The sequence below is a fragment of the Chinchilla lanigera genome, unplaced genomic scaffold (assembly GCF_000276665.1).
Source record: "Chinchilla lanigera isolate Chin_1 unplaced genomic scaffold, ChiLan1.0 scaffold00152, whole genome shotgun sequence".
Lineage (NCBI taxonomy): Eukaryota > Metazoa > Chordata > Mammalia > Rodentia > Chinchillidae > Chinchilla > Chinchilla lanigera.
Genome location: NW_004955553.1, coordinates 243727 through 255013, shown reverse-complemented (window position 1 = coordinate 255013; position 11287 = coordinate 243727). Strand labels below are relative to the sequence as shown.

General features: G+C 41.7%; 2 protein-coding genes across 8 annotated transcripts in view; one reads left to right on the top strand and one right to left on the bottom strand.

Moving 5' to 3' along the window:
• The window catches only part of LOC102003809 (chromosome unknown open reading frame, human C17orf80), a 77237-nt gene extending 73593 nt beyond the window's left edge, over positions 1-3644 (bottom strand). For 6 of the 7 annotated variants that reach the window (XM_013508619.1, XM_005412222.2, XM_013508616.1 and 3 more), the window contains exons 1-2: positions 3305-3402; positions 2832-2919 (exon numbers count right to left, since the gene is read on the bottom strand). The gene's annotated coding sequence lies outside the window, so the exon portion shown is untranslated. Of the gene's footprint in view, positions 1-2831; positions 2920-3304; positions 3403-3454 lie in introns of those variants that run through there. The other variant, XM_013508614.1, reaches the window with a different exon arrangement.
• Positions 3645-3691: 47 nt separating this feature from the next.
• Fam104a (family with sequence similarity 104, member A) overlaps positions 3692-11287 on the top strand; it is a 21130-nt gene continuing 13534 nt past the window's right edge. Inside the window, exons 1-2 of the mRNA XM_005412216.2 lie at positions 3692-3969; positions 8684-8783. Of these exons, the coding sequence (XP_005412273.1) occupies positions 3749-3969; positions 8684-8783 (321 nt within the window). The 5' untranslated portion in view covers positions 3692-3748. The remainder of the gene's footprint in view (positions 3970-8683; positions 8784-11287) is intronic.

Below are 11287 nucleotides of genomic sequence, written 5' to 3'. Positions count from 1 at the left end.
AGAAAGATCACTGTGAGTTCAAGGCCAGCCTCAACTGCATAGTGAGACCCTGTCTCCAAAATAAATAAATAACTAAATTAAAAAAAAAAAAAAAAAGAAAAAAATATTCCTAGTTTTATTTATGGTTGGTGTAAGGTTTTTTCCTTTGGCGCAAATGAGAGGCAGGACAGAGATAAAAAGAAGCCTTTATTGTGGAACAGGAGGGCTGCTGGAGAATGCAAGAACCCTCCGAGGGGGAAGTTGGAAAACAAAGTATTTATGGAGCTGGGTTTGGGACAGAGTTTGCACCGGCAATTAAGGTGTTATAACAAACACCTACCAGGGAAGTGTTGGCTCGTGGGAAAAGCAAAGAGAAGTTCAGGTTAGGCCAAGGAAGAAGGTGAAAGTTGGTCTTGGAATGACATATTGTTGTTTTGGGCCCCATGCCATATTGGACCACTGCCATGATGACTTGGCAGAACTTCTTACAGGGGCAGAAACCCATCAGTTGGTATGTAAAATCTTCTAGAAATTCGTCACAGAGAAGATAACCAAAAAATTTTCAACATCTCTAGTGAGGTGCACAAGAGCAAAAAAGACTTTAACAAGTTAATGGTTAGTTGAAGGAAAAGATGTCTAAAAGGCAGAATAAAATGTTTGCTATGCTATCAACTGGATATTATGATTTAGATCTAAAATGACCCCCAGAGGTAGGGCTTCTAAGGGTAGTTTGATCAAAAGGGTATTAACCTCATCAACAGATCAACACACTAATGAATTCATAACTAAACGGGCTACTATGACGTGTGGTCCAGTTGGAGGGACTGGATCACCCAGGGTATGCCCTTGGAAGGTGCATCTCTTGCTCTGGCTCTCTACCTACTCTCCTCTGCTTTTTTTTTTTTTGTACTGGGAATCATACTCAAGACCTTGCACTTGCCAAGCAGGTGCTTGTGCCACTGAGCTATATCCCCAGCATCTCCTCTGCTTCTGGCTGCCAAGATGTGAACAGCTTTCCTCTACCATGCCCCTCCACCATGATGTTTGTCTTGGGGACTGCTAACCATGGTCTAACAACTCTGAAACCATGAGCCATAATCTTTCCTCCTTTCAAGTTTTGTTTACTAAGTACTCTGTTCTACTGGTTGGTGTAAGGTTTTCTGTCTGTTCTACTGACAGAAAATAATGAATAACCATGAATATAAACAAATTATGTTCATGTTTAAAAAGTCTTAAAACCTTCATTTAGGGGCTGGGGATTTAGCTCAGAGGCACAGCGCCTGCCTGGCAAGCACAAGGTCGTGAGTTCGACTCCCGGTACTGAGAAAAAAAAACAAAAAAAACCCAAACAAACAAAAAAACCCTTCATTCAAGGATGGAGTGGTGAAGAAAAAACTCAGGCTAGTATCCAAAGATTACTGAGTAGAGCAGAAGTTTCCAAAGTGATATAAAAAATACCCACTGGGGTATAATAATAATAAAACACTCTCATAAGTGTAAGAGATGAAGAAGCTCTGCTAACATTTAGCACATTAGCAATAAGTGTTTATCCACATATATAAAAAACAATTGCATGTAGGAACACAGTCTGTAGTAGTTTACTCATAGTTTGTAGTACAATTAATCAACAAATTAGTTTGATATCTTTGTTAAATATGTATCACACAAGCGTTTATGCCACGCATCATTAATACCTCTGTTACCATGCAGAATTGGGAAAGAAAATGTTTAATTCCAAGGCTCAGTTAGAAGCTATTTCTATGTAAATATTTCTTACTATTTCTATGAAGTTCTACAACGCCGGGAACATGTCTACCCTGTGCACAACTGTATTCCCAAAAACTACCATTGAGCCTGGCACATAATATTTGTTGAATGAATTCTTTCTCCAGCCATAAAGGCACAAGTATTGTAATTATACAGTACCATAACTGAGAATCTTCTCATTAAACAGAGATCATTAAACAGATCGAAAAGGAGACTTTAAATTCATTTACAAAACAAGTACTGTAACCTTCATCCTATGGGAAGCTATACAAAACAAAACTGTTTACTGCACAGTGATTATTTTTTGGAGGCATACCTATACATTATGATGAGAACTATGGGCCCCTTATTTACAAAAATATACACAACTAGAGAGGCAGCGTGGCATACACTTCTAATTTCAGTAATTTAGGAGGCTGCGTTGGAAGTATCACAAGTTTGAAGCCAGATGGGGCAACTCTGCAAGACCATGCCTCAAAAAAACCCAAACAAAACCAGCAAAAGAACAAAAACAACAAAAAACCCCAAACAAAAGAAAAAAGCCTGGTGTGGCGGCGCACGCCTGTGAACCCAGCACTCGGCAACTTGGGGTAGGAGGACTGCTGAGAGTCAAAGACCAGCCTGAACTACAGGGTGACACCCTGTCTCAAAAAAATCAAAACTAGAGAGCCGGGCGTGGTGGCACACGTCTGTAATTCCAGCACTCAGCAGGGTGAGGCAGGAGGATCCTTCCGAGTTAGGTTAGAGGCCAGCCTGGGCTACAAAGTGAGTTCAAGACCAGCGTGAACTGCACAGGGAGACCCTGTCTCAAAAAAAAAGAAAGAAAGCAAAACCAAACACACACAGGAAACGCTGGGGACGTAGCTGAGCAGTAGAGCTCTTGCCTAGCGTTAGTCAACCCCTGGGGGTGAGGAGCAAATCAAAATACAACTCTAGACAGTCCATGGCCCTTCCATTATTAACTTTAGAAAGGGCTAAAACCTCTGCTTGACAATTCTGACTCTATGGTACTACACCGCACGCTTAATCCTACAGGAAAGATATCTGTAGATTTGCACAGTAACATCTTATGTCTGTTTTCTTACCTGAGCTCCTCTAGGAGGATGCTAATTGTGCTGTCGGTTCTCCTGGATCCCCATGCTTTCTGATCACCGTGCTCGAGTCAACGTCAACCTGTGTAAGACACAATGCGCGATAACTGAACAGCAGCGTGAAGTCGCTAAAAGTGGCACAGTATTGAAATCGGAATTCTCCACTCGGCTCCGGGCAAAGTTCCAGAAAGCGGAGTGAAGACTTCTCTAGCCGCTCCGCAGCAGGGTAATCTTCACGCTCATCTCCGGCGACACACTTTCTCCTCCTCCCCCGCGCCCTTCCTTTTGCCGAAGGCGGTCGGAGTTCAGGAGGCGGGGCCGAGGAGCACCTCTGGGTCGGGGCCGCCCACCCCTCAGCCCCACTGAGGACTCCAAACGTGCCATTCCACTCCTCTCTCTTTTGGAGAGAGTCTCCTCAGGACGCACAACGTGGGCTGTAGGAAATGACCCCGCCTTCTGAAACTCACCGCCCAGCAAAGCGGGCTCCGCAGTTCTGGAGACCGGAAAATCCCAGCAACCCCCAGCGAATCCCCCCAGCTCAGCCCACGAGCACCTCCCTAACTCCCAGTCCCTAGACCCGTGGTAGGATGTCCGCACTACTGCCTGATAAGGCTTACCGAATTCCTTTTGATTGTTACCTCACAGGGATTTAGCTGAAATGCTTGTATCAATTAATGTGACATAATTAAAATTATTTTAAGTAAGTCTGGATTGGCTTTTACACTGTGCTCCCCTTTGCCTGTGAACAGGCAAACGCTTGAGCCACCCCCTCAGAGGTCCTCTCTTCCAGAAGCTCCCGTCGCACCTTCCTCTCTGAGCCCGCCTCTTCCTGTAGGCGGGGTTACCGGTCCGCGCGGCCGGCATCGCACGACTGCGCAGGCGCAAGAGGGTGGTACCACGGCGGTTGTGACATGGGGGGGCGCGGAGGAGACGCCGGAAGTAGCGGTGGTACGGGTCTGGGTAGGGGGTATTCATCACCGGCCGCGACAACCCGCGCGGCGGCAAGAGCAAAGGCCCGAGGGGGTGGGCGTGGCGGCCGTCTGAACGCAACCCCCTCGTTTCGCTCTTCGCGCGGGGCGGCGCCTCGTCGCTCCTCTCCACCAGCTACGATGAGCGAGCGCCTCCGCCCCAGGTGAGAGAGAAGAAACCCCTTTGCTTTCCAGCTCCTCGCCCAGAGATCTGGGGGAGTGGAACCGAGGGAGTTCTCGAAGCGGGGCTCCGAGAAGCTTGGGTCTAGCGGTACTCCGTGTGGGCTGCTCTGCGGTCCGAGGCGGAGAGTAGAGGGATGTGACAGTGACCGGATACCTGGCCCCTGTGGGTGGCCGGAGAAGTGACTTTCCGAGGTCCAGGTCTCCCCTCTTTATTTTCCTTTTTCTGTCTTTTCCTATTTGGGGTGAGTTCTCTTCGGTTCCGGAAGAGAGACGGTGGCCCTGAAGCGTCCCTGTCCTACATTTAGGCGGGTGGGGGGATGGGAGAAATGTCTGATGTGGAGACGGATCCCCTTAAGGTGCCTGTGAGGGCGCTGGGCGGGCGCTGTTGGCACCCCAAGGTCGGGAGGAAGGAGGGTTGGGCTTAATCTTGCAGCTGGGAGGAATTAGAATAGGCCGAAAGACTGCCCTGGACGGTTGTGAGCCCAGAAGGGCAAATAACCAAAGTGGGTTGTGATCCTCTTTTAGCTGTAGCATTAACAGACGGGATTCTAAACTGTTTGGAAGCAGAGCCGTTTGAGATAGGATTACATGGCGATGTGCGCTCATTACCACTGACCGAGCCGACCCTCAGGGTCTGGGGCTTCACCGAAGACTTAGCCCTGACCAGTCTGGGATTTCTTCCCCCTGCATATTCCCCTGCAAGCAGGTGGGGAGGAGAAAGTCAGCATGTGTTACCCCATAGTGAAAGGGATCCATTTTATTTCAAATTGGAACGATCTTTCATCGTGGACCACGAAGTTAGTCACCTGCAGATCACCGAGTTAAACTTGGTTAATTTTTTGATCACTAAACACAAATCCATTCATTTACCCGAGTCTTGTCGAGTTTATTGCACTTTCCTTTATTCCGTAGTAGTTCAGGCTTAAGATGAACTTTAGGATTGCCTTTCTTATTCTTTGTTTTCGCTGTGAATGTAATTGACAGTCTTTCTGTAAGGATTCTTCTCTGAGAAAGTTATTTCAAAAGATTGCGATTCTCAAAAGCATCTTGAATTTGTTTGGTCCTGTAGTGAAAATTAGGGTCCCCAAACTACATTGAATTATTGATTTGAGTCATGTAGCAAGTAGGGCATAAAGCCTGTGTTTGTATAGAAGAGTGGACTAAATTTGAAATTATAAGGTGCCTATGAAAATTATAACTTGGTAAATGGCATTAATGCCAAAAGTGTAATTAACTACTATAGGGAGGAACATGGAGCAGTAATCTTGCCAATTATTAGCAAGATTGTTGAAAGGCTTGAAGTAGGCCAAATTGAAATTATGACCCAATTACACACACTGACAGCACAATCTTTAGTATAGTAATCCTAATCTGTCATTTTTTTTTTCTTAAACCCAGTTTATAGTTCTCATAGTCCATGTTGTGTCTCATATCTGCAAGTCTAAATATTTCTTAGAACAATTTTTATTTTTTACAAATTCCTTTTACAGAAAACCTGAATGTGTTTATCCTGACAGCAGATTCCTTTTATCTAGTACAAACACAGATAATCTTAACATGTTTATACTGGTAACTTTATGCTGAAAGAATTGATTGGACAGGCTTTTCTTGTTTGCTGTTCTCTTGTTTCATGGAGTGTGATGGACCAGGTCTGCCGGGTCCACTTAGTATCTCCAAGTCAGTTCATGTCTGAGTCTCTTTAATTTTCAACTTAAATTTTTGTGGGTGTGTGTGTGTTCCTGAGATAGGGTTTCACTATGCAGTTCAGGCTGGCCTTGGGGTGTGTGTGTTCCTGAGATAGCATTTCACTATGCAGTTCAGGCTGGCCTTGAACTCACTTTGTATCCCAGGCTGGCCTTGAACTCATATCAATCCTCTTGCCTCAGTCTCCCAAGTGCTGGAATTATAGGCATAAGCCACCACACCTGGCTTCTCTTTCTTCAATTTTGAGACAAAGGATTTGATCTAAGATGGTTGTTTTTCAGATTGTTGCACAGACTTCGATGGCTGTAGAGAGGTGGGTGTGTGGTGAGGGAGTTCATTCTTCCTAACAGATTTTTAACTTTTGTATATGCTGATTTTAAAAAAATTTGAGAGAGCCAGGCGTGGTGGTACATGCCTGTAATCCCAGCACTTGAGAGGCTGAGGCAGGAGGATCCTTGTGGTTCAAGACCAGCCAGGGCTACAAAGTGAGCTCAAGGCCAGCCTGAACTACATAGTGAGACCCTGCTCAAAAAGACCAAAATAAATAAATAAATAAATAAATATGAGAAAGGAGGGAGATGAGGGGAAAATAGAATAGATAGAAAAGATGAAGATGGGATATGTATATGTACCAGCTCCCCACAATGAATGTTTTTATTATTTAGCCAACGAAAAAGGGGAGAAATAAAAAGTTTGAAAACCAGTCTTCACGCTCTAAGATTACTTCTTTCCTTAGACTCGAGAAGATGACAGAAAGGTTGGAGAGAAATGAAATGCTAAAAGTGGTGGAGCTGACCATCTTGCAGAGTAACAGATGCCAGCAATCTGTACTTAGATGGCAAGTGGAGAATATAATCTATTATAGGGCGTTAGCCAAAGTTATAATCTGGTCATGGCATTAATGCCAAAAGCTGTAATCTGACTGTACTGATGAGTTGAGCATGAAGCAGTAACATGGCGAGTGATGAACTAGATTGTTCAGAGCAGAATGTTTCAAGGATGAAATTTGCTAGGAGCCTAGAAAAAGGAGAATAAAGAATTGGTAGGGCTTATTCTTAGTCTGTTACCATCCATAGGAGAGAGCCACTTGTGGACCAAAGAGATAATGCTGGTTCCCTGAGAAAGCAACTGGATATGAGCCAAGGATGTTTTGTGTGTGTTTCCCAGAGCTTAGTTGAAATCTACCAAGCCAGGCCATGTTTGTTCCTCTTTTTTGCCATGCAGCCCCCTTGTCATCCTCTAGTATAAATGAGGAAATGGCAAATTTTGGTCAGGCTTCTAAGTTTGGTTAAAGTGACTCAGCAGCCCAAAGCATAATCAGCTGTTGGCATACTGATAAAATTAGAGCTCAGAACCAACAGACTGCCATTTGATGAGTTTCTCTTTGTCAACTGGCTGCCAGGAGACATTACTTTGCTGTAGTAGCACATTCCTGTGTAAATTCTCTAATCACATTAGGATGGATGAGTCGGCTGTGGTGGCACATGCCTGTGATCCCAGCACTCTGGTGGCTGAGACAGAAGGATCATTAATTCAAGGCCAGCCTGGACTACATAGCAAAAAAAAAAGCCCTCTACACACATAGTTTGTACTATATTGAAGATGCTGTGTACTCCAAATTTACTTTCCAAAAGCTATTTCTCTCACTAGCTTTTTGTCTCATAACTATAGAAGTTTGAAACTTTCAGCATTTTCATTATAATAGATGCAGTGCTTTATTTTGTATAGATAGACCTCTAGCTAATGATACCCAGTGGAACTTTCTGCAGCGAAGGGGGCTTTCATGTTCCATGCTGTTCAGTGCAGCAGCCACTAGCTATGTGTGGCCCTGTTGCACTAGAAATGTAGTTACTATGACCTAGAAGTTGGATTTTTAATTTTAGTTTATTTAAATTTAAATAACTGTACTGTCAGTGGCTACCATTACTAGACAGTAAGTTCCAAGCAATTTCACTTCATACTTTAGTTTATTTCTGTTTCTTAATTGGGTTTTTTGGAGACAAGAGGGTCTTGTTCCATCTTCTTCAGCCTAGTCTTGAACTTAGTATGTAGCCTAGGCTGGCATTGAATTTACAAAGACCCTTCTGCCTCAGCCTTTTGAGTGCTGCAAGTATAGGCGTGCATCACCATGCCTGGCTCTCCTAATTGAGGTTTAGAAATTCTGTGAGTACTTAGCTGGGTGTGGTGGCATACATGCCTATAATCCCAGAACCCTGGAGGCTAACGAAGGAGGATCACTGGAGGCCAGCCTGGACTACATAGTGAGACCCTATCTCAAAAAAAAAAAAAAAAAAAAAGAAAGAAAGAAAGAGAACTACAGATTAAAGGCTACCACAAGCCTTTGATACTTTTACATGGCAAAGATTTTCAGGAGAAATAGGCCAAGGCAGCTACTCTTCTCTAAAATGTTGTCGTAAAAAGAGGTAAAAGTCAAGTTAGGTAATTTGTAATTGGAAAGAAAACCTTAATTAACTTTAAATAAGACATTAATATCTTGTTCTTATTTTATTTTTTGTAGACATTTAAAGTTGTCAAGCTTTCTTTTAGAAATTAGTGTTACTAATTTAAGCTTGACTTTACTGCCCCTGTCTTATATTTTTGGTTATATTGTACTTAACAACTTTTACCCTATTGAGGTTTCATAGTAAATTTTTTTCAGGCAAGAGGACGAATGTATATGTTGTCATGGCTTAGAATAGTCTAGAGAGGGGAGGGGAATGGGAAAAAAAGAAGCAAGATATATCATGTACATGTACGAATTCCTTATGGTGAATGTTATCATTATGTATATCTAAAATGTACCAATAAAAAAAATGAGTCATCAAGCATGGTGGTGCACGCCTGTAATCCCAGCACTCAGGAGGCTGAGGGAGGCGGGTCGCCACAAGTTCGAGGCCAGCCTGGACAACATAGCGATACCTTGTCTCAAAATATATATGAGTCTAATGATCAATTGTTGGATTGCTATTAATTCTTGTGTTTTAATTTCAGGAAAAGGAGAAGGAATGGCAATGAAGAAGATAACCATCTCCCTCCCCAAAACAAAAGGAGTAGTAGAAACCCCGTCTTTCAGGATTCCTGGGACACAGAGGTAGGAAGTACATATGGTCACAGACTTGGTGGTTTTCACTGCCTGAGCTGAGTAACCCACTTTCCACTGTGAAATTAAATATATCTATTAAAAAAATGAAAGTGATCTTGAGTGCAGTGGTTTCAGCCCTTTTGTAAATTTAGTTGTGGTCCTTTTTAAGGACACCTTTCCAGCAGAGCCGTCTGTGCTTATGTATATTGTTATACACACACACTTGTTTGTAGAAGTTTCATGGACTTTAAAAGCCCATATTTGAACCCGTATTTTATATTTTAGCAACCAGCTTCTTTTTTTTAGTTAGTATAAGTTTTCAGTGTATAATTACATTCATCCTTGGGAATTGGTACATATTTGCTACAGTTTTTGGTTTCCTAAAAGAGTGCTTCAGTAAGTATATTGGGCAGAAAATTTCTGTGCCATCGGAAGGCATGGTGAGGAAAGAAAGCCAGCATTAAAGTAATGCTCCTATTAAATTATGCACCTAAAAATTATGCACCTTGACATTTGTCATGGAAAAAGGCCACAAAGAGAAAGATTCTTAAGCCATAGTTCATTCATACCTACAGTGGAATTCTTACACACACCAAAATAAACTGTACTTCACTTAGTTCCCAGTAATAGGATTTGACCTATATCCGGTCTTATTTTTAAACCAGCAGTCCAGAGTCACTTCCCTAAAGGAGGAAAATCAGTAACTCTTGTATAGGTAACAGTCAGGAACAATTAATAAACAGTCCAGATTAGAATCCTTCTGCGGAGACTTAAAGTTTCTAGATAGCTTTTCTTTCTCCCTTTTAAAATCTCACCAGCTGTGTATTCATTTCCTTTTTTAATTATTAGCAGAAAAGTATTGTAGCTTTTGTTTAATGTGATAGATAATTGGGGAATCTCAGAGATGAAAGAAAATCAAAGATTAGAGGTTGTCATGAACATCTTATGATAAAACTGTAACAGTAATGAAGTTTCCATTACTGTTTTGAATTATAGGACTATTCATTAAAAGAGTCTGCAGTTATTTTCATGTTTATCGGCATCAGTATTTCTTTTTTTTTTTTTCTCCGGTACCGGGAACTGAACTCACGACCTTGCGCTTGCCAGGCACGTGCTTTTGCCGCTGAGCTAAATCCCCAGCCCCCAGCATCAGTATTTCTTCCCATGGATTGCTATGTAAATCCTGCTGTATAATGTTTATATTGATTCAAAGGAATAGTAGGCCTCTTTGTACTAACCTTCTTACCTCTCCTAGCGATAACTGTCATGCCTGAGAACAGGAACAGAAATTATCATCTTTCATATGTTTTTAATTAAACATTTGTGTTCTCTTAAAGTAAGCCAAACATACCTTAATATTAGGTTTTTGTTTTAATTGTTGTTTATAGAAAAATGACCTTTACTCAGTTTCTAAAATCTGCGTTTGGTCTCAGAAGAAAACAGTCTTGTTATTCAACCCCTCAGATCATTTTATTTTGTTCTTACTTGTCCAGAGAAACTGAGCTGTTGAACTACTCCTGTGTTATCATTAGTCTGAACTATGGACTAGATTGTCTTCATTCTAATTTAAGCTTAATATAGTTGTCTTTATCTAAACCCACTGGTAGGTCACCTAATGGGATATTGTGACCAATAGTTTCTGCCTTGCTTCAGAGCAAATTATTTACTAGTGTGCTGTGCTGTGCTGTGCTGTGCTTCCTCGGTGGTGGTATTAACAAGTAATGGGGATGTGTGAATAGTGCAAAAGCTGGAGAAGCAAAAGGAAAGGGAAAATGGACGGGTAAGCCCTGAAAGATTAGATTTTCTCTACTGGAATTTTTTCTTTTTCTTATGGTACCGGGTGGGAAGGAGGATTTTTTTTTTTTTTCCGGTACTGGGAATCAAACTTATGACCTTGCGTTTGCCGGCAGGCGCTGTGCCACTGAGCAACATCCCCAGCCCCGGGAAGGGGGATTGAACCTGGAACCTACTGTATACTAGGCAAGTGCTCTGCAACTGAACTACATCTCCAGCCCTAGGATAGATTATATTTGTAGCACAAAAACAAGTTTAAAGGCCCTTGGGTCCTATTTGACAATTATATATAAAAGAGAAAATAGAGGATTATTTATTTACATAACAAAATGTTTTATTAACACTGATAAAAATATTATCTTTTGATCCTAAGATAGTAGTATAAATTTTCTGTGAATTTTTTTGTAACTTGAACTTTCATTTTTGCAAAGAATTTATTTGAATTCTAAGAGAGTTTCTTTTTTTCTCCTAAATTTAGTAATATGTATTGGCAGTATTGGGAAATAGGCTATGACAAGGTTGATTTATGTTAAAGTAGTAAGCTATGTTACAAGGAACTCAGTTATCTTTCCTAAGTTGGAGATAGTTCATGCTACTTTTTCCTGGGTACTATGAGGTTGAAGAAGATTTGTCAGCTGTTATGTCCAGAGAAGCTTTAATTTATTGATGTAAATTACATCTTATATTAATAAGAACTATACTCACATTTTTTTTTTTTT